Raw genomic sequence first — 22,706 nt, 5'->3', positions numbered from 1 at the left:
CAGTGCAGACAACAGCATTCAAAATGGCCACCGGCAAGAAGAAAAACAAAACAGAGCTAGATTTTGGGGGTTTTAATGAAGAAAGCATTGATATAAGCAGTCTACACAACAAATTTGCAAAATTAGATATTATAGTGAAATATCATGTAGAAATAATCAGCAAATTGAAAGAGTAATGAGCACTTTAGTACCAAGGTTTTAGGCCTTGAGGTGTTAGTGAAAGACTTATACAAGGCCAAGAATCAATTGGAAACAAATCGCAAAGCTATGGAAGAGGAAAATAAACTCTTAAAAATAACTTTGGAATAAGTTAAAGCAAATTTTAAACTTAAATGACTATGATAGGTTAGGTAAGGAAATCCAACAGGAAAAACAGCTTTTGTCAGTACAGATGGAGGAAGTTACACATGGAATAGAGCAGTGCAAGAAAGATATGCAACTCACCTATGCACAAGTGGCCAAGGAGAAGCAGTAAAAGAAGCCAAACACTGCAGCAACCAGGACAAAACAAACATTAGGCTGGAAGTCAGAAAGGTACTGGCATCAAATCCTAAATTGATGCAAAACACAGTTGATCGAAGTAAGTCTCTGATAATTTTTGGTTGCAAAGAAAAGGAGATAACATCTAGGTCTGAAAGAGCTGTAGAAGATCTGTGACTACAGGAGGATTGGAAAGTACGTAAAAGGGAAAGATCGACCTTTGAGGCTCACCCTAAACGGTGCCAAACAAATGGAGGAAGTACAGTACTAAGGAATTCTAGAAAATTACAAAGTGATGAGGTATGGAAAGTATGGTCATTAAGACGAGATCTTTCAAAAGAAGACAGAGAGAAGCTGAAACTGAACCTTGCCAAGGCAAAACGTTTAAATGAGAGCAGGAATGAAGAAGAAATCAATTCTTTTTTCTACAAAGTGATAGGGGTAGGCAGACCAGGAAAGTGGTACATAAAGGCAAAAATCATCAAATAAAGCAACAAAATCATTAGAGAGAGAGAGGGGGGGGGGGAGTGAAGAATAAGGAGAGGGGGAACAAATTCCTGAAAATTGCATACATCAGCATAGATGGAGTGAGATCAAAGATAATGGAGTTAAGTGATGTAATACAGCTGCAGACACTAGACATTGTTGCACTCACGGAGACAAAACTTGAAGATGATAGTTTAACAGTATTGCTCTCTTTGGACACGTATCATGTCCATTTCTGGGGGGAGCCCCGTCGGCTCCCCCGGAGCTTTACCAGGCTGATATGCTAATGTCAGACTTTGGCATCAGTCATGTGTATGGAGTTCTAGGGCCTACCGGGGACCACGGCCAGAACCTGGCCCCCTCAGAGAGGCATGGGGAGCAATGGCCTATAGAAACCCCCGTGTGGTTGGAAGCATTCTATGTTCCCTTCCCTAGGTGCCCTGTAAGTACTGCCATTGGGGCTTGGGGCCACCTTCCACAAGTTCCTTGGGTTCTGCCCCTGCTAGGCCGTTTACTGCTTGGTTTTCGACCGCTCTTTGTGTGCTCGGGTGTTCTGTCTCCCTTGTTCGCCTTAGAGTAAGGGGCAGTTTTGCACTGGTGGGGCGCTGGGTACTGTGCAGCTTGTCTTTACCAATCATGGCGGTCGGCTCTGTTCCGCTTGGGTACACTGTCCTCTTGCGGAGTTTTCTTTTTCTTTTTGTTTATCTACCTGGTGGGGGGGTCTGCCTTTGTTCTTGCCCCTTGTGTCCCTTGTGTTCTGAGTATTTTCTGGTGGTACCCCTGCTAGGTCCCCGTGAGTGTACACGTCCCGGGGGTTCAGCTCTTAGAAAGTTGTTTGGTAGCTTTGGGTGCCGGTTAGCAGTACCCTGCCTGGGATTACCTGAGAGCGAGTCCTCTTATAGTAAACGCTCGGGACCCTGGGAAACCCCTGGTGGCGCTTGGGTTCGATGGATGTGACCCCAGAGTCCCCCCTCGCTTCCAGCAAGTTTGAGGGTTGCTCTCACCCTTTGTCTCTGGGTGACTCTCTGTTTTGCCTCCGTCTGCTGCCTGTGGGGTCGGTGACACCTTCGGCCCAGAGTCCTGCGAGTTTGGATGCTTGTTGTGGCTCGGTTACCCATTTGTGCTGACTAAGCGGGTGCGGGCATCAGTGGCGGTGCACTTTGAGCCTTGGTGGTGGCAACGCTCTCGTGGTTTACTCCCCGGGAGCCCCGGGGCTGCCCCGTTTTGGTTTGTGTTGGGACTTGGGGGTGTTGGTTGCTTCGGTTCCTTCCACGCCCACTTGTCTTTCCCCTGGATCCCCCTTCCTGCCTGCATCCGGTTTCTTACCGTCTGTAGGTTCGGGGCGGGGTTTGATGGTGTTGAGACTCGGGCAGTCTCGGGGAACTCCCCTTCCGGGGTAGTGACGGGGTTATTTGAGCCTGTTCCTCCAGCCGTGTTGTAAGAGTCTGCCAGTGGGCTCCCTTCCTTAGCGTTTTTTGCGGCTGCCCCGGTTTTCTGGTACGGCCGGGGCTTTGGGGGGACGGCTCGGCAACGGGGCCTGTCGTGTAGGTTCCCGGGGCTGGGGAGGGCTGACTTGGGGGGCCTTGGCCTCGTAGGACCCCGTGGGGTTTTTTATGCCCCTCTAGGCGGGGCTTGTGGTTACGCTCCTCCCCGGCATTGGCCCCTTCCCCGGGCTCGGTTCCTTGGCCTTTGAGTCGGTTGGTTCCGTCCTGTGGGTGGATGTTTCCTCCCACCCTTTTTGGGACGGTGTTTTCGTCATGTTTCCCCGTTCATGGGGTTCTACGTGACTTCTGGTCTCGGGTGCGCCTGCGCCTTTGAGTGCCTTCAGGACTAGTGTTGGCTTCTGTGTTCTCGAAGGGTTCAGGAAGGTTTTCCCTACTTCCCGCATTGTTGGAACGTCTGTCGGCTCCTCGTCCTTGTCGCCGTTTTGGGCTACTTGTGGCCTGGTTGGGCTACTTGTGGGCGGTTGGGCTACTTGTGGGCCGGTTGGCTACTTGTGGGCCGGTTGGGCTACTTGTAGCCTTGTTGGGATGCTTGTGGCCCGGTTGGGTACCCTTTTGGGCTCTGTCTTCGCTTCGTTGGCCAATTTTATTGTTCCTGCTTCCTCCTTTTGGCTACTTTTCTAATGCAGTAGTCCTGGTTGGCGCCTTCCCGCAGAGAGTGTTGTCCGGTTCGGCCAGCGTGACATGCGCATGCGCCGTGGAGTTTGTTTTGGTCATGGGCAGTGTGTTTCAGTGCTGGTGTTTTGCACCCTTTTTTGCTCAAGTGCTTCGCCTCTCGCTCTTCTCCCTCGCTGTGGTATGTGCCCCTTCGCTCCGGGGGTGTCTGGTTTCAAGTTGTGGGGAGGACGCAGAGGTTTTCCCTGTGTCATGGGTGTGGGTCGCCTCCTTCACCTCTACCCTGCTCTCCTGCGTGTCCGGCTCTGGCGTCTTCACCTAGCGGTGCTCCCAGGTTCTTCTGGGCACGGTTGAGTCGTGTCACATTCGTGCCAACGTTCGCCAGGTGAGTTTCTGCGGTCTGGCGTCTTTTGGCTGGGTACTGGATGCGGTGTTGTTTATATACCTGTCTTTAATTAGGTATATTTTTGTACGACTGAGACCGTTCGCACACCAGTGACTGTCCCTTTTTCAACCCTTCCTGTCCCACTCATGTGCATGTCCAACCCATGCTAGTCATTCAGGGGACCCACCTTTTTTCGTGTTATGAGGTGTGGGGGTTGTGGTGTTGGTTCTGTACTCACCTGGTAAGGCTCCTGCCTGTGTTTGCAGGGTTTGAGCTCTGGCTCTTGGGTCCCGCCTATCTGGTAGAACTTGCGGGATAGTACCAGTGAAGTGCAGTGGTACTAAAGGCACAATCGGGGAACACTGTATAACCATGAGAGGTCTGAGGTTTGTTACACGACCTACTTGCTAGCATATGCCTTATTGCTGGTATGTCCGTGGACTTCCGGGGCACATTAGCTTGTTTTCAAATAGAAGTTCCGGCCCATCCTGGTTGTGGGGGGTATGTGGGCCTGCGGGCTGCTCCAAGCAGCTGCCTGGTGGGCCACCCTCTGGCCAGGCTTGGGGTGTAAATGAGCTCCCAGTACCCCATCCAGCAGGTATCGAGCGGGATTTCTCCACTGTCGGTCGCCTGGTGTGCAGGTTTCTGGGCCTGCTGGCTTCTGTCGTGTCTCCGTTGGCCCTGTCTGGGGGTCTGCTTGCTCCGTTCTCTGCCTTTGCAGCAGCGAGTTGCTATTTACATGTTGCATGTTGCGATGGTGCCTGTTTGCTGCTGCACGTGTGCATTGGTACCGTGTTTCGCGGTGGTGTGTCCTTGTTCCTGTATCTGGTTGTTGTGTGGCACTTTGCTGCTGTTTTGTGCCTAGGGTTTGCGTATGGGGGTTTGCTTTTGTTTTTCGTGGTCTTCGGGTCCCTGGTTTGGCCCTCTCATGTGCATGGGGTTTTTCTGTCCCTTCCTGCTTGTCCACCCCTGGTTGTTTTCCTGGGGTTTTGGTGCTTCTGCTCTTTCATCCTCTCTCCCCAGTCGTTTTCCTGGCATCTCCTTTGGTCGGTTTTGCCTGCACTTGCTGCTATGTTGGGGGGGCGTGGTCGGTTTCCACCGCTTCATTTTCTTGTGTGTTCCCTTGTTTCCTCCTCTGCCGCAGGGGTGTTCTGTGTGTGTTCCTTGGCTTCTTGGGCATTTTTCAGCCTGTGTCCTGATGGTGTGCTTCTTTGTCTCGGTCTATTGCAGTTGCTTGTACCCCTTGGTTCAGGTACTGTTTCTTGCGGCAACCGTTCCGCCTTCTTTGGTTTCCTAGCTTGCCCTGTATTTTGGTTTTTCGGGGTCTTGTGATGTCTCGCGTCGGACCCGTCGTTTTGAACTCCTGGCGGGCTTTGCTTGCTTTGGGGAGTTTTTCATTTCGGCAAACATCCATCTCCTTGTGTCGCCTGGGTTTCAATGGTCGCGCCCGAGATCTTCCTGTGGCTCCACCTTTTCCTGGCTCGGAGGGGCCTTGTCGGGGCTGCTTCCGTTCTGCCTCGCGGTCTCGCCTCCGGTTGGTGGTCGGGTGGCTTCGTGGTAGGTGTCCCACCTGTGTACTTCTCTTGGCGGCAGTATGGGGTAGTTTGGCAATCCTTCCTTTCCTGTCCCTTCTTAGGTGGTTACTCTTGTTAGCTTCGGCTTGGTTTTCTGGTGGGGGTTGGGGGCTGTCGTCTTGCCACATACTGTCGCCTCTTTTCGTGCGGCGCTGGCGGAGCCGCTTCAGCTTGCTTTCGGTCTTGGTGTTGCTTCTGCACCGTTGGTAAGCTGTCTCGTGCGTCGTTTCACCTCCAGCGTGTTCATGCGCCGCTTGCACCATCCTGGTCTCTGGTCAGCGTGCTCTGTCTTCTCCTCGGTTGGTAGTGCCCCTTCAGTTCCGGTTTGTTTTTTCGTCGGCTCTTTTTCCTTTTGGCATTTGCCTCTGGGGGTTGGGTCGCTGAGTTTTCTTGCTCCTTCGGTTTTAGAGTTTTGGTTGTTCGGTGGCAGCAGTCTCCATCTTTTCTGGCGCGGGGTGGGGCTGCTGTGTTCTGGAGGGGTCCATGGTTTGTTGGTGTTTCGTTGGTCAGGCCGGGGGTGTGTCGTGTTTTGTGTTCAGTGGCGGCTTTCCGCTGTTGTTTGCGTGCCACGGCGTCTGTGTCCCGGAGCGCATTTTGCGGTGATCCGGTTCTGTTCTTCCCGGTTCGCGGGTGCTGGTGTCCCGGGTTGTCAGCCGTGTTCTTGCGGCTAAGCTGCCTGTGTTCTTCCCTCATGCCCGTGGTGTTCGTGGCTTCGCTGCTCTCGCTGCCGTCTGGGCGAAGTATCCTTGCGGTCTTTCGGGCATGTATCTTTGGTGTTCGTACAGAGGCATTGCTGCTCGTTGTTTTCGTGTTGTTCCCGGGACTTTTCGGGGCTGTGGCGCCTTGGGTTGGAGTTTGCTGTCGGTTGTCTCGCTTCCGTGGGGGGTGCGTGGTGTCCACCTCCCGGTTTCGTCCCTTTGAACTTTCTCTGTGGGTAGTTAGCTCTGAAGAGCCGACGGGGCTCCCCCCAGAAAACCAGCATTGAATGTAATGAAACGCCATTTTCTGGGTGAGACCCAGAGGCTCCCCGGCAACCCTCTCTCCCTCCGGTCGGCAGTTTTTTGCGTGTTTTGACATCCAGCCTCAGAACTGATGGGTGGATACCCTGCGTGGGAGGTCTGGGACTCCCCTTTCCCCCTCCTGGGGAGGGGGAAACTGCGCAGACAGCGGCGTGGTGACGTGTGACATCATGCTAGTTTGCTTGTTTTCCGTTGAAGAGTTCTATCCACTAGTTCGGCTTTAGGTAGCAATTTTTACCAGAATAGGGGTTTGTTTTGGAATATTTACCTTTCTGGGTGCTTGACCCGGTCAATGGCAGACATAGAATGCTTCCAACCACACGGGGGTTTCTATAGGCCATTGCTCCCCTTGCCTCTCTGAAGGGGGCCAGGTTCTGGCCATGGTCCCCGGTAGGCCCTAGAACTCCATACACATGACTGATGCCAAAATCTGACATTAGCATATCCGCCTGGTAAAACTCCGGGGAGCCTCCGGGGCTCACCCAGAAAATGGCGTTTCATTACATTCAACCCTGGTTTTTTTTCCTCCTGAGTGCTAGCTTTGGACAGGACTCGCATCCACTACAAAAATATTTATATAAAATTCATTTTTTATCCGATCGACCTCGGAATAGTTTCTATTAAGCGCCTTTAGAATGCGCACAATTTGATACCAAAATGAAAGATGTACATGAAATTTGATGTCCGAACACTTATATAATTTTAAATAGGCTTTTGGTCAAAATTTTAAAATATATGTTAAAATTCTATTTATTGTGCTATTTTGTTGGGACTAGTTTTAAAATGCACGCCTTGATGTTGCAAACAATTTGATACCAAAATGAAAGATGTAACACAAACATTTATGTCAGAACACTGGGAAGATATAAATAATTTGTGATGATGAGCTTCCAGAATTAAAATATTTGTTAAAATTCCAGTTATTGCTCTATTATTATGGGACTAGTTTTAAAATACGCCCCTTTTTATTGCTAACAATTTGATACCAAAATGAAAGACGTAACACGAAAATTGATGTTATCAAACTGAACAAATATAAACATTAGGTTGCAGTATACAAATTGGTGCTCGTTTACAGGTAACTTTAGGCTTTCCTGTGGGGAGGCACGCCAAGCTTTTGTACATGATATTCATATACATCTGCAGGGAATTTAATTGCGAACACAATGATACCCCAACGAACGACGTAGCACGAGAATTAAAATGAGAAAACTGAAACGAGTATACACATTTAGGCGTCGCCGCACACTCGCTCTCACCATTGGCCCCATGACGTCAAAGTCTGCGGCGCTCCTCGTGGCGCGCGCGATAGTGTTAAATGAAGTCATATTCCCAAGAGGCTACTCGGTTTGCAGACGTAACAGAAAAATTAAGAAAGGCGGTGGCGTTGCTGTGCTGGTGAAAGAACACCTAAAGGTAAACGAAATAATAATTGCCAATCACGAGAAGTTGAGATAATAGCACTAGAGATATGCAATCAGGATGATAAACTAACGATCATATATGCATATAGTCCACCACCAAGCAACACATGGACAAAGGAGGAGCTAGATAATAAACGAGAGGGTCTTACAACAATAATGAGAGAAATTATAGCGAGAGCTGATAAAGATAGATCACGACTGTTGGCAGTCAGCAACTTCATCTTGAAATCCATAGACTGGGAGGCAAATGAAGCTAGAACGGAAGATTTTTGGACTTGTAGATTCGTAAAACCTCATCCTGGAAAATTTCACGTTTTAACATGTTCTCTCCATGCTGGATTTGATATTTACCAGGAAAGAGGAAGAGATATTTGACATTCAGTACCTCCTTCCCTTGGGTAAAAGTGACCATGTTTTTTTGGGAATAAAATATGCAATGCATTATAATCTGGAAGAAAATGAGGTTGAAGCAGTTGAAAAGCCTGATTTAAGGAGAGGTCATTATGGAGGACTCAGACATTTCTTTAAGGAATTTGACTGGAAAGACTTGGTGTTACGATATGAAGTAAATGAGATGTATGTCAAGTTTTGTGAAATATATGATAAAGGCACAAAAAATTTACACCAAAGTAGAGATGCAGAACTAAGAAACAGGATAAACAGGATTGGTTCTATAGAAATTGGGAGAGGGCCAGAGACCAAAAGACACAAAAATGGAATCAATATAGGAAGAGGCCAAACCCCCAAACATACCAGCGATACAAAGATGCGAGAAACAATTACACGGCAGTGAGGAGAGAGGCAGAAAGAAATTTTGAAAAAGGGATTGCGGACAAATGTAAAACAGAACCAGGTCTATTCTATAAATTCATAAACAACAAATTACAGGTAAAAGATAATATTCAGAGGTTGAAAATGGGAAACAGATTCACGGAAAATGTAAAGGAAATGTGTGAAATGTGAAACATTACAGGAAAAATTCCAAGTGTGTTTGTACAAAATGAAATGTTCAGGGAACCAGACACAATAAGAATTCCAGAGAACAACATAGAGCACATAGAGGTGTCTAGAGACGAAGTGGAAAAGTGCTCAAGGAGCTAAGTAAGAACAAAGCAGTTGGTCCAGATGGAGTTTCACCATGGGTTCTGAGAGAATGTGCACCTGAGCTCAGAATGCCACTTCAGCTGATTTTTCAGCCATCCCTGTTTACAGGAGTTGTAGCTGATGTGTGGAAAAAAGCTAACATAGTTCCAATCTACAAAAGTGGCAGTAGGGAAGACTCCCTCAGTTATAGACCTGTATCATTGACAGGTGTAATAGTCAAAATATTGGAAAAAATAATTAAAACTAAATGGGTAGAACACCTGGAGGAAAAACAATATAATATCAGACAGACAGTATGTTTTTCAATCTGGAAGATCCTGTGGAACGAATTTACTCAAGTTTCTATGATCGAGCCACAGAAATTTTACAGGAAAGAGATGGTTGGGTTGACTGCATCTATCTGGACCTAAAAAAGGTGAGAAAAGTGACCCTAGTAACTCTCTGACAGAGTTCCACACATAAGAGGTTGTTCTGGAAACTGGAATATATTGGAGGGGTGACAGGTAGGCTTCTAACATGGATGAAAAATTTCCTAACTGATAAAAAGATAAGGGCCATAATCAGAGGCAATGTATCCGACTGGAGAAATGTCACAAGTGGTGTACCACAGGGTTCAGTTCTTGCACCGCTAATGTTCATTGTCTACATAAACGATCTACCAGATGGAATACAGAATTATATGAACATGTTTGCTGATGATGCTAAGATAATAGGAAGGATAAGAAACCTAGATGATTGTCATGCCCTTCAAGAAGACCTGGACAAAATAAGTATATGGAGTACCACTTGGCAAATGGAATTTAATGTGAATAAATTCCATGTTATGTAATGTGGAATAGGAGAACATAGACCCCACACAACCTATAAATTATTTGAGAAATCTTTAAAGAATTCTGACAAAGAAAGGGATCTTAGGGTGGTTCTAGATTGAAAACTGACACCTGAGAACCACATTAAGAACATTGTGCGAGGAGCATATGCTAACTTTCTAACTTCAGAATGTCTTTTAAATACATGGATGGTGAAACACTGAAGAAATTGTTAACAACTTTTGTTAGACCAAAGCTAGAATATGCAGCGGTTGTGTGGTGCCCATATCTTAAGAAGCATATCAACAAACTGGAAAAGGTGCAAAGACATGCCACTAAATGGCTCCCAGAGCTGAAGGACAAGAGCTACGAGGAGAGGTTAGAGGCATCAAATATGCAAAAACTAGAAGATAGAAGAAAAAGAGGTGATATGATCACTATGTACAAAATAGGAACAGGAATCGATAAAATTGATAAGGAAGAATTCCCGAGACCCAGAACTTCAAGAACAAGGTCATAGAGTTAAACTACCGAAACAAAGCTGCCGGAGAATTATAAGAAAATTCACTTTTGTATACAGAGTGGTAGACGGTTGGAACAAATTAAGTGAGAAGGTGGTGGATGTCAAAACCGTCAGTAATTTCAATGCATTATATGACAGGAAGCTGGGAAGACGGGACACCACAATCATAGCTCTCATCCTGTAACTACACGTAGGTAATTACAGTTAGGTAATTACTTATATGGTGATCAGGTGGCTTCTGTAATGGTGGCCCATCTGCGGTTTTCTTCTCGGTGACAGTATGAAGTCTCTTGGCGTTCCTTTTGCCATTTCCTTTCTCTTTATAGGTTGTCTTCAATTTCTGTTTGTGTTGTTTTATCCTTTCTTGGCTTTCTCAGGACTGGCATCTTATGCCGAATACTGTTGCCTCTTATCATGTGGTGCTGGTGGAGTGGCTCTTGCTTGCATTCAGGGTGGATGTCACTTCTGCTCTGCTCCGTTCCGTAAGCTTTCTCCTGCGTTTTTCCACCTCCGGCCTGCTCATGTGCTGCCTGAGCCATCCTGGTCTTTGGACCAGGTGCTCTCCTTTCTGTCTTCCCCTCAGTTTATGGTGGCCCCTTCGGTCCAAGACTGTTTCCAGAAAGCTTTGTTCTTGTGGGATTTTGGCTTCTGGGGGTTGGGTTAGGGAGCTTCATGCTCTCCTCCGGCACAGAGGCTTTTGCTCTTCTGGTCCGAGTGGACGTTTTGTTTGTTTGCAGCTGTCTCCTTTTTTGGCGAAGAACGAGACGGTGGTCTTCCCAAGGTGTCCGTGGGATATTGATACTTGGTTGGTCAGGATAGGGGTGCATCAAGTTTTCTGTGGGGAGCCCCTACGGCTCCCTGAAGTTCATCAGGCGAATGTATGTTATGTTAGACCGGGACATTAGCTATAGAGTTCAGACCTACCAGGGACCAGCGCCAGAATCTGGCCCCTTCAGAGAGGTTTCAGGGAGCAATGGCCCTGGAAAACCCCATATGGTTGGGGGTTTTCCTTATCTGCCATTGACCGGGGTTAGGCGCCCAGAAAGGTAGGCGTAACAAAACAAACCCCACATGGTAAGAAACTACAACAAAAAAACAGAGGTAGAAAACTCCCTACAATCCCAAGGAAAACAATCAATCAATCAATTTACTGCCGCACCGGTCGTCCGCACAGCCCTCCCCTCCCCGGGAGGGGGAGGGGGGGGCCCCGGACCTCACCACACCGGCTGCCTTCAGTTCGCAAGCCAGTGTCAACCGGGATAGACGCTTCTCTGGCCTTAAATTCCTGGGCGGTGTTTGCCTCGTGTTGCGTTCTCTGCTGTTTTTGTGTGGTGTGCGGTGGCCAGGAGTACTTCATCAGTGCCGGGGCTGCATGCGCTTAGGGGCTTCCTTCCCTAGGCGCCCTGTGAGTACTGCCCTTGCGTGTTAGGGTTATCTTCTCTGGGTCGTTTGGGAAACCGCTCCTGTAGAGGTTCTTGCTGCTCGGCATTTGCCTCGCCCTTGGGGCCAGCTTGGGCTTGGGGCCCTTGTTTGGCCTTGGGTAGGGAGTGGTATTGTGCTGGTTAGGGTGTCAATGTGTTGCGCGGCCTGCCACCTAAGCGGAACCGGTTCCTGTTGCCTCTGGGGATGGTGTACTTTTGCGGGGTTTTTCTTTTTTGTTTTTGTTTGCCTGGTGGAGGTTCTGCCTCGTGGGTCTATAGTTCCCCTGGTATTGTTTTGGTGGCCCTCTGCTAGGCCCCCGTGCTTGTACACGTCCCAGGGGTTTTCAGTATTATCATTTACCCCTTGTTTTGTTTGGGTTTCTTAACCGGTTAGCAACACCTTGCCCGGGCTTCCTGTAGTTGTTACCCTACGGGCCCTGGAAACCCGTCGGGGTTCGGGGACCCATGGATGCGTCTCCCAAGTTCCAACCTGCCTTGTGCGGGTTTGAAGGTTGCAGTGTGCCCTTGTCTCAAGCTGACAGTCACCTGTTTTGCCTCCGTCATGCTGCCTGTTGGGTCAATGACACCTTTGACCCGGAGTCTTGCGAGTCATGTTCTCTGCTTGTGCTCCAGTTTTACTCTGAGGATGTTCCTGTTAGGGTACAGGCAGCATCAGCGTTGCATGTTAGGTTTAGGTTATTGCAACGCGCTAGGTTGGTTTCCCTCCCGGATGCCCCGAGGCTGCCCCGTTTTGGTTTTAGGTACCCCTGACCTGGGGGTGTTAGTCGCTCTGGCTTTGGCTCTTGCCGCACCCCCCGGTCCTTCCCCTGTGGTTATTCCTGCACCTCCCCCCTCTGTGTCCGGCTCCAAAACGTCTGAGGGTTTCGGCCTTGGCACAGGGTTTAGTTGGTAATGAGATTCGGGCTGCCTCGGGGGTTGCCCCATCTGGGTCGGGGACGGGGGCATTTGAGCCGGTTCCTCCTGCCGAGGCTTCTGGGTCCCACCAGCAGACCCCCTTCTTGTCTGCCTTTCCCTTGGACTCTGCCTTTTCTTCAGGGGTAGAGGGTTTGAAGGACGGCTCTGCCAAGGTCCCGACGTGGGGGATCCTGGGAGCCTTGGGCCCCCTGTGACCCCGCTTGGGTGCTTTTGCCTTCCTCGCGGGGCTTATTGTTGCATGGGGAGGGATTTTCTTACCCCCCTTCCCTGTATGAGTATGATTTGGGTTCGGCTCCTCCCCAGGTTCGGTTCCGGGCGCCTTTGGGTACCTCAGATCCGTTTTTGCAGAGGTTTTCTACTTCCCGTATTTCCGCGAAGATGGCTCGGGAAGCTCTTGCTGCGTACCTCTTGCGAGACCCGGGTTATGCCTCTGCTATGGATCCGTCCTCGTTTGAGTTCGGTTCCTCTTCCCATTTTTGAGTGCGTTTGGAGGTCCGGAGTCTTCCTGGCTTGCAAACTGCCCCTTCTTTTTGTTGGGGGCGTGGCATGGGTTCTGTCGAACCCGCACGCTTGATTGGCGGGAATCTTCTACATTTATGCAGGTTTACCTGGGGGGCGAGTTTGAGCACCTTAATGCGTGCTTGTTCGCTCCTGTCCTTTCTCGGGATGTTGGCCTTTTCCAGCTTCACTTGGAAGTTCCTCAGCTTTCGGCTTCGTTGGTTGCGGATGAGTCACGCTCCCGTGGGCATTTGACTTCGGTCTTGTGTTAATTTTTCCCTTCTTGAGCTGTCTTCTGCTTGGCTTGATGAGGATGTAGGAGTGTTGAGTGAAGGGCCTTCGTCTGGGGCGCTGACTTCTGCAGCTAGGGTGTCGGCTGCACTGTTGAAGCTCTTTGCACCCATCCTGTAGGAAGCGGTGTCTCTCTTTTATGCTTCTCGCCTCGCGTGCCGTCAGGCGGTGCTCGCCCTCTCTTTGGAATCCACTTGGGCCCTGGCTCTTAGGTTTTCGTCTCCGTTTTGTCTGTTGCTGTTTGCAGAGACTGCGGTCTCTTAGTTTCTGCATGCAGCTACGTCTAGTTGTCGTCCTATGGCGGACTTGTTGATTCTCCAAAACGGTCGTTCTCGGCAGTTTCGGAGGGGTCATGCTAGGGTTCCAGGTTACGGGTTCCGCTGGTCGATGTGGGCCATTGGTGCCAGTTTCTGAGCCTTTGTTTCCTTCGGGGCCAGCGTCGTCTGGTCGGCGCAGTGATCGCCCTGTTCAACGGTTGGGTTCTTGTAAGGGGCGTCGGCCCTTTCGCTGTTTGCCCCGTTGACGGGGCAATAAGAAGGAGGCTCGCTCTGTTTGCCCACGCTTGGCCCCACAATTTGTGGGCCTTTTCGGTCGTGTCATCCGGCCTGCGGTGGCGTTGGGCGACTCGTCCTCCTTTGGGGGGTTCGGGGCTAACAGGGCATGTTTCTACTCCTGCGCTTCGTCAAGTTGTCTTGGAGTGGGTGCGATTGGGCGTGGTCGAAACGACTACATCCCTCAGGTGAGTTTCCCGTCTGTTTCCAGTGCCGAAACGGGACTGTGCGGATCTGAGGTTCATTCTGGACTTGTTCCGTTGAACCCCTGGATTCCTTGCCCCTCCTTTCGGATGACTACTCTGTCTCAGGTTCGGCTTCTGTTGGAGCCGGGGGCCTGGATGGTGTCCCTGGACCTCAAGGACGCCTATTGGCACGTTCCTATTCATCCGGGGTTCAGGGACTGGTTAGGTTTTGTGATGGGGCGTTACGCTTACCGTTTTCAATGCCTACCTTTTGGCTTGAATCTGGCACCTCGCGTTTTCACGCGTCTGACCCGGGTTGTGGTGACCCGTCTGCGTCTTCTAGGGATTTGGGTTTTGGCCTACCTCGACGACTGGCTGGTGTGGGCTCCCAGTCGGTCGGCTTTTCTGCTCGCCAGGGATATGGTTCTTTCCCAGCTCGCCAGGTTCGAGTTCCTGGTGAACTGGAGGAAGTCCCATCTGGTTCCGTCCCAGGTTCGAGCCTGGCTGGGCCAGGTCGCCCAGCCAGTCTACCGTGCTAGTCTACCGCCGTGTTCGCCGTGCTAGTCTACCCGCCGGGTCAGGTTTGGCTTTGGCGTCTGTTTTGGTTCCTTCGGGGACGTCCTTTCTGCCTCTCTCACAATCGTTGGGTTCGTCCTCTGGGGGTCTTGTGTTGGTTGCTGCGTCACCGGCTTCCTCTTTGGGGTTCTTGGGGTTCGGTGCCTTGGTGCCTTCCCGAGCCTTCGCTAGATGTGTTCACGGACTCGTCGTCTCTTGGCTGGGGCTTCGTTGACTAGTGCTCACTAGGCAGGCCAGGGACGGTGGGGTCTGTCCTTTCATCGGGCTCACAGCACGGTTCTGGAGTTCGCGGCTGTCTGGTTCGTGCTTCGGAGGATTCGGGTCGCTCGAGGACCGACCATTCGCCTCCATTTGGACTGTTCTCCAGTGATTCATTGCCTGAACCGCAGGGGTTCTCTTCGGTCCTTGGCTCTTTGGGGTTGGTCCCTTCGAGTGGTTCGTCTGCTGGATTCTCGGGGTTTGGCTCTCCATGCGGTTCATGTCTGGGGAGTGTCCAACGTTCTGGCGGACGGTCTGTCTCGCTTCCATCCCCTGTCCACGGAGTGGACGGTTGACGACGACTCGTTTCGTTGGATCTGCCAGACATACGGTCTCCCAGATGTGGACCTCTTCGCGTCGGCGTGGTTTCGGCGTCTCCCAATATATGTGACGCCCTTCCCCAACTGCGAAGCGTTCGCGGTGGATGCCTTTCGGCAGGACTGGTCGAGGTGGGGTAACCTGTACCTCTTTCCTCCAGTTCAGCTGTTGCTTTGGGTTCTGGTTCGGTTGGAGACCTTCCCAGGGAGAGTAGTCCTTGTGGCCCCTTGGTGGCCGGCCCAGCCTTGGTTTCCGGTGCTATTGGCTTGGTGCCCGAACCCGGGACGTTTCCCGCGGCTCCGCCTCTTTCAGCAGGTCGGTCCGATCCGGTACGGAGCTGGTTTGACCTTCTCCTCTGCTCTTCGTGTCTGGTCTTTTTGACGCGGGTGTATCACCGATTCTATGGTGATCAGGTGGCTTCGTTGATGGTGTCCAACCTGAGAGCTTCGTCTCGGCGACAGTATGAAGTTTCCTGGTGTTCTTTTCGCCATTTTCTGGCTCTTCGTAGGTTGTCTTGTCCTTTCTTTCTTGGCTTTTTCAGAACCGTCATTTGATGCCTAATACTGTCGCCTCGTATCCTGCGGCGCTGGCGGAGCCGCTCAAGCTAGCTTTTGAGGTGGACGTCACGTCTGCCCCGTTTCGTAAGCTTTCCCGTGCTATCTTTCACCTCCGGCCTGCTCATGCGCCTCCTGAGCCGTCCTGGTCCTTGGACAGGGTGCTCTCCTATCTTTCCTCTCCTCGGTTTGTGGTGGCCCCTTCGGTTCCGGATTGTTTTTCCAAGGCTTTGTTGTAGTTGCCATTGGCCTCTGGGGGCCAGATGGGGGAGCTTCATGCTCTCCTCTGGTGCAGGGGTTTCTTCTCTTTTGGTCCTGGGGGTAGGTTTGTCCGTTTGCAGCCTTTTCCATCTTTTCTGGTGAAGAACGAGATGACTGCTTTCCAGAGGGGTCCGAGGGTCATTGATGCTTGGTTGGTTCGGCCGGGGGTGCATCATGTGTTGTGTCCAGTTGCAGCACTTCGCCGTTACCTGCGCGATTCAGCCGGGGTGGCTGGGGATGCGCTTTGGGTTGATCCAGTTTCCCTCGTTCCCTGTTCCAGGGCTCGGGTCTCCCAGGATGTCCGCAGGGTTATTAAGTCTAGCCAGCCTGCGGTCTATCCTCACGCCCATGACATTTGGAAGTTTGCAGCTTTGGCTGCAGTGTTTGGTAATATGTCTTGGGCACATATTCGGGCGCGTGGATTTTGGAAGTCGAACAGGGTCCTGGGCGCCCGTTATTTGGTGAACGTCCCTGCTCCTTGGCGTTCTTGTGTTGCTTTGGGTCGCAGGTTGCAGCCAGTTGTCTCGACTTCGCGTTGAGGAGTTTGTGGCCGCCGGCTCCCGGGTAAGTCCCCTTTTTTCCTTCTCTTTGCGTATGTAACTCCAGGGAGCCGTAGGGGCTCCCCACTGAAAACCAGCATTGAATGTAATGAAACGCCATTTTCTGGGTGAGCCCCGGAGGCTCCCTGGCTACCCTCCCTCCCATCCGGTCGGCGGGATTTTTCGCGTTGGTTGAAACCTAGTTTCCGAACTGACGGCAGCCGGCGTGGTGAGGTCCGGGGCCCCCCCCCTCCCCCTCCCGGGGAGGGGAGGGCTGTGCGGACGACCGGCGCGGCAGTAAATTGATTGTTTGATTGTTTTCCTTGGGATTGTAGGGAGTTTTCTACCTCTGTTCGTTTTTTTGTTGTAGTTTCTTACCATGTGGGGTTTGTTTTGTTACGCCTACCTCTCTGGGTGCCTAACCCTGGTCGATGGTAGATAAGGAAAACCCCAACCATATGGGGTTTTCCAGGGCCATTGCTCCCTGAAACCTCTCTGAAGGGGCCAGGTTCTGGCGCTGGTCCCTGGTAGGTCTGAACTCCATAGCTAATGTCCTGGTCTAACATAACATACATTAGCCCGATAAGCTCCAGGGAGCCTCTGGAGCTTACCCAGAAAATGGTGTTTCATTACATTCAACGCTGGTTTTTTCTTTGGATGCGGCTTTACACTGTTACCTGCATGCCTCGGCTTCTGTGTCCGGGGACGCGCTTTGGGTTGACCCTGTTTCTCTTGTTCCCTGTTCCAGGGCTCGGGTCTCTCAGGTCGTCTACAGGGTTATCAAGTCTAGCCAGCTTACGGTCCACCCTCGCACCCAGGATATTCGTATGTTCACAGCATTGGCTGCTGTGTTTGGCAATATGCTTTGGGCTATTTTCGGGCACAGGAGTTTTGGAGATCGAACAGGGTTCTGGCTGCCCGATATCTTGTTAATGTGCTGGGCGCTCAGCGGTCCTGTTGCCTTGGGTCGGCGGTTGCAGCCAGTTGTCTTGTCTTCATTATGAGTTGTGCGGTGCAGCCTGGGTAAGTCCATATCCTTTTCTCTTCAGGTAGTTACTTGCAGGGAGCCAACGGGGTTTCCCCATGGAAAACCAGCGTTGAATGTAATGAAACGCCATTTTCTGGGTAGAACCCCGGAGGCTCCCTGGCACCCTTCCTCTTCCCAGTCGGCGGGTTGTGTTTGTTTTCAGCCTCCTAACTAACGGTCTGGCTGCCGGCTTGGCAATAGCTTACAATATTTCTACCAGGTGGGGGTCTATTTTGAAGCACTTGCCTTTTTGGGTACTAAACCCCGGTCGATGGCAGACATGAATACTTTCATACATGTAGGTTTCATAGGCCATTGCTCCCTTCACCTCTCTAAAGAAACTATGTTCTTCCTAGTGGTCCATGGTAGGCATGAGAACTGCATATGACTGAAGTCCCCGTACTAATATCAGTCCAATAGCTCCAGGGGGACCTCCGGGGCTCTACCAAGAAAATGGCCTGTCATTACATTTAATGTTGGTTTTATTAGTGTTTTAACCTTGTTTTAAGAAATGTCAAAATAATGAATATGTATCAGGGTCTGCACATTTATTTATTTATTTTTTATTTTTTTAGGGACACCAGAACCTGTACTTGATGATGTCGAGGATGCTGATCAGTTAAGCCATGAATACATGCTTAGACGCAGTCAGACGTGCAGGTACACCCTATCTGTATTTAATATATGTGAAATTAAAATTAAAATATATTTAATTTGCTAAATTACTGTAAAAACTATAGACAAACCCAAAGATCAGGCTGCAGATATCAGCACAGATATCTGCCAAAATACCTCAAAAGGGTCTACCTACCTACCTGTTGAAGATTCTGAGGATCAATGTCCTCATGGCCCGGTCTCTGAGCAGGCCTCCTGGTAGCTGGTCTGATGAACCAGGCTGTTCGATGCGGCTGCTCGCAGCCTGAAATACGAATTACAGCCTGGTTGATCAGGTATAAACCCAGACAGCGATTACATTTTTCCCTTCACAGGTTTCACTGTCGCTGCATCCCATCGCTGAGGGATGGATTGGTTGTGACCTATAAGCCCTGTCCAGCCCACCCACTCTGCCTGTCCATCCACCCTGCCTGTCCATCCACCCTGCCTGTTCATGCACCCTGCCTGCCCACCCACCCTGCCTGCCCACCTGCCAGCCACGAATCCATCAATCCACCTTGCCCGCACACCCTTCCTACCCGCCTGCCCGTCAGCAAAAAGTCCATCCATCCACCTTCCCATCCATCCACTCTGCCCACCTGTCAGTCAGCCAACAGTCCATCCATTCACCCCCACCCCACCCACCTGTCTGCCTGCCCGCACATCCTTCCTACCCGCCTGTTCGTCAGCCATCAATTCATCTACCTACCCATCCATTCCCCATCTACCTGCCTGCTTCCGGATGTACAATGAATACCTCTTCCATGCCTGCTCTTGCCTTATGCAAATATGAGGTTTTTACAAAAGATTTACAAATTTGAGGTTTTTACAAAAGATTTACAAATTTGAGGTTTTTACAAAAGATTTACAAAAGTTTGCATTTTGTAAGTGCAAACTTTCTTTTTCAAGGCCTTTTCCCTGCACTCAGCCTTTTCTTCTTAGGCAGTAAGCATAGATGAGGGCTCTGCACCGGGGCTTTTGTCAATGGTTCCTGGGGCTTTGGATGAATCCGAGTGGAGCTCTTGGCTCCTTTTGATTCTGCTTGGGCTCTTATGCCCTCTGTACAGGGTCTGCTTTTACAGGATAAGTTGTTTTCTTTTCCAGGTGCCTTTGGGCTTCCCGGATTGATCTTTCTGGAGGTTTCCTTCCTCTCGTGTTTCCCTTACGGAGATTTAGGATGCCCTCGGTACTTAAATCCTGCGTGACCCAGTTTACGTCTTGGTGATGGGTCCGATCTCTTTTGAGTTCGGGTCTTCTTCCCGTTATTGGGTACTTTGTGAGGTTCTAGAGTCATCCTGGATAGCGGACTGTTCATTGTTTTTACCTGGAGAATGTTTCGGGAGTTCTTCTATGGTACAATATCCACTTGATTTAACGGCCTATATAGAGCTGTACCCTGGTTGTTATTTCCGGAGCTCCGGTATTTCCGAAGTTATGTGTCGGTAATTTTTCAAGTAACATTCAGGTAAGATATATTTTATACAGACAGCCACTGGGTCCACCATTCTAGTGCCTTCTACCCTGTGACGTCACAGATTCACGGCACATTGTTTTGTGATGAGGCTGGTGTATTCGTTCTGTGACTTTGTTGGATATATCTGCACAATCAAGGAACATCCGTGCACCATGTTGGCTCCAAATGCACTCGTTGTGTCAGTGACGGCTGACTGGTGGGTGGATGGGCAGGCAGGGAGGGATGGAGAGGCTGAAATATAGGCAGGCAGGCAGGCAGGGAGAGGCTGGGAGGTAGGCAGGGAGGCAGGCAGGCAGAGCTTGGGAGGGAAGCAGGCAGAGCTTGGGAGGGAGGCAGGCAGAGCTTGGGAGGGAGGCAGGCAGAGCTTGGGAGGGAGGCAGGCAGAGCTTGGGAGGGAGGCAGGCAGGCAGAGGCTGGGTGGTAGGCATGGAGGGAGAGGCAGGGAGGGAGGCAGGCAGAGGCTGAGTGCTAAGCAGGGAGGGAGGGAGGCAGGCAGGCAGAGGCTGGGTGGTAGGCACGGAGGGAGAGGCAAGGAGGGAGGCAGGCAGGCAGGCAGAGCTCGGTAGGGAGGCAGGCAGGCAGAGGCTGGGTGGTAGGCAGGGAGGGAGAGGATGGTAGGATGGAGATGGATGGAGGGATGGATGAATGGATTGATGGAGAGAGGGATAGAGCTATGGTTGTTGAGGTGAAGCAGAGAGAGCGTGTGATGGGAAGTATTGGGGAGGGGGGTGTCGGTGGTGGGGAAGGGACCGGCTCGCTGATACGCCTAACACACTTGACCCAGTTAACCAGATGTTTGGATGGAAGGAAGGAGGGAGGGAGGGGAGGGAGAGATGGAGGGAAGGAGGGAGAGAGGGATGGTTGAATGGATGGAGGGAAGGAGGGAGGGAGGAATGGTTGAATAGATGGAGGGAGGGAGGGAGGGAGGGAGGGAGGGAGGGAGGGAGGGAGGGAGGGAGGGCGGGCGGGAGGGAAGGGAAGGGAGGAAAGGGAAGGGAAGGGAGGAAAGGAGAGGGGAGGAAAGGAGAGGGGAGGAAAGGAGAGGGGAGGAAAGGAGAGGGGAGGAAAGGAGAGGGGAGGAAAGGAGAGGGGAGGAAAGGAGAGGGGAGGAAAAGAGAGGGGAGGAAAGGAGAGGGGAGGAAAGGAGAGGGGAGGGGAGGAAGGAAGGAGGGAGGGAGGGAGGGAGGGAGGGAGGGAGGGAGGGAGGGAGGGAGGGAGGGAGGGAGGGAGGGAGGGAGGGAGGGAGGGAGGGAGGGAGGGAGGGAGGGAGGGAGGGAGGGAGGGAGGGAGGGAGGGAGGGAGGGAGGGAGGGAGGGAGGGAGGGAGGGAGGGAGGGAGGGAGGGAGGGAGGGAGGGAGGGAGGGAGGGAGGGAGGGAGGGAGGGAGGGAGGGAGGGAGGGAGGGAGGGAGGGAGGGAGGGAGGGAGGGAGGGAGGGAGGGAGGGAGGGAGGGAGGGAGGGAGGGAGGGAGGGAGGGAGGGAGGGAGGGAGGAAGGAAGGAAGGAAGGAAGGAAGGAAGGAAGGAAGGAAGGGAGGGAGGGATGGAGGGGAGAGATGGAGGGAGGAGGGGAGGGATCGAGGGAAGGAAGAAGGGAGGGAGAGATGGAGGGAGGGAGGGAAGAAGGGATGGTGGGAGGGAGGGATGGATGGAGGAAGGGAAGGAGGGATGGAGGGGAGAGATGGCGGGAGGGAGGGAACTGGGAAGGAGGGAGGGAGGGAAGGAGGGAGGCAGGGAGGGAGTGATGGTTGGATGGAGGGAGGGAGAGAGAGATGGAGCAATGGCTGTTGAGGTGAAGCAGAGACAGAGCGTGTGTATGGGATGTATGGGGGGGGGGGGAGGGACTGGCTCGCTGATAAGTCTAGCATACAGTACTTGACCCAGTTAACCAGATGTTTCTTAATTAAATTCTGGATGCACATTATATATATTTTTGGTTACAGATTTTATTTAGTAATAATATTAGGATAATAAAAAGTTATAAAATACTTGTTTCATGAATGCTTTATTGTATTAGATGGAGATTCTCCAGGCTGTTTCTGGCTGGCTGGCAGTCTACTGAGCCATTTCCCAGAAGGGTCTTGGGGGGGGGGGGGGGGGTAGAAAGTGAGGGTGTGGGGGGAGAGGTTCAGTGAGGGTGAGGGATGGGATGAAAGGGGTAGGCGGCCTGCTTGCCATGTGAGGACGCTCTGATGCCAAGACAAACCCAATACCGACCTTTGGTAATATCGACCGCCAGACCGTTATATGAGGCTCTAAATACCGGTCTCCCAAACTGGTCGTTATTACTGGCAGATCGGTATAAAAGAGGCCGTTAAATTGAGTGGATACTGTACTTCCCGAGCCTGGCCTCAGGCCAGGCTCGGCTTGTGATAACTTCGTCCAATTTCCTGTTACTTGGAGTGGCCTGCAGGCCCACATATCCACTACAGCCTGGTTGGTTCGCCACTTCTTGCAAGAACCTGTCCAAGTGTCTCTTGAATACATCCTCCTTCGTTCCGGCAATATTTCTAATGCTTGCTAGTTGGGTGTTGAACAGCCATGAACCTCTGATGTTAACACAGTGCTCTCTGATTGTGCCTATGGCACCTCTACTCCTCACTGGTTCTATTCTGCATTTCCTTCCATACCTTTCACTCCAGTATGTTGTTATTCTACTGTGCAAATTTAGGACCTGGTCCTCCAGTATCTTAAATATATTACTGATATGTTTCTCATCTCCTTTTGAGAGTACATTTTTAGAGTTTTGAGACGGTCCCAATAATTATTGCTTGTAGCTTCTTGAGGTTATCTTCAGTTGATTTCGGGGCTTTTTAGTGTCCCCGCGGCCCGGTCCTCGACCAGGCCTCCACCCCCAGGAAGCAGCCCGTGACAGCTGACTAACTCACAGGTACCTATTTACTGCTAGGTAACAGGGTCATAGGGTGAAAGAAACTCTGCCCATTGTTTCTCGCCAGCGCCCGGGATCGAACCCTGGACCACAGGATCACAAGTCCAGCGTGCTGTCCGCTCGGCCGACCGGCTCCCCTTATATATAATTATTATATATATTATATATAAGTATCTACCTGTTTTATTCACCATACTTGTACAAGTAAACTGGTATGGTGCCCAAAGACCATAGTGGTCACCAGAAAACAACATAAGTCATGCAGACGACGCTACCACCCTCACCAAAATGGAGGCTCCCAACCTATTCCTCCTGCTGTTTATACCCTCTATACACACGTTATATATAAGTATCT

The 22,706-nt window shown here is 51.1% G+C and overlaps 1 protein-coding gene across 1 annotated transcript in view; it reads left to right on the top strand.

Annotated features, from left to right (window-relative positions):
- LOC123754465 (uncharacterized) overlaps window positions 1–22,706 on the top strand; it is a 142,797-nt gene that overhangs the window by 76,696 nt on the left and 43,395 nt on the right. Inside the window, exon 5 of the mRNA XM_069320243.1 lies at window positions 17,912–17,996. Within this exon, the coding sequence (XP_069176344.1) occupies window positions 17,912–17,996 (85 nt within the window). The remainder of the gene's footprint in view (window positions 1–17,911; window positions 17,997–22,706) is intronic.

The sequence above is a fragment of the Procambarus clarkii genome, unplaced genomic scaffold (assembly GCF_040958095.1).
Source record: "Procambarus clarkii isolate CNS0578487 unplaced genomic scaffold, FALCON_Pclarkii_2.0 HiC_scaffold_107, whole genome shotgun sequence".
Lineage (NCBI taxonomy): Eukaryota > Metazoa > Arthropoda > Malacostraca > Decapoda > Cambaridae > Procambarus > Procambarus clarkii.
This window is presented reverse-complemented; position numbering and strand designations above follow the sequence as displayed.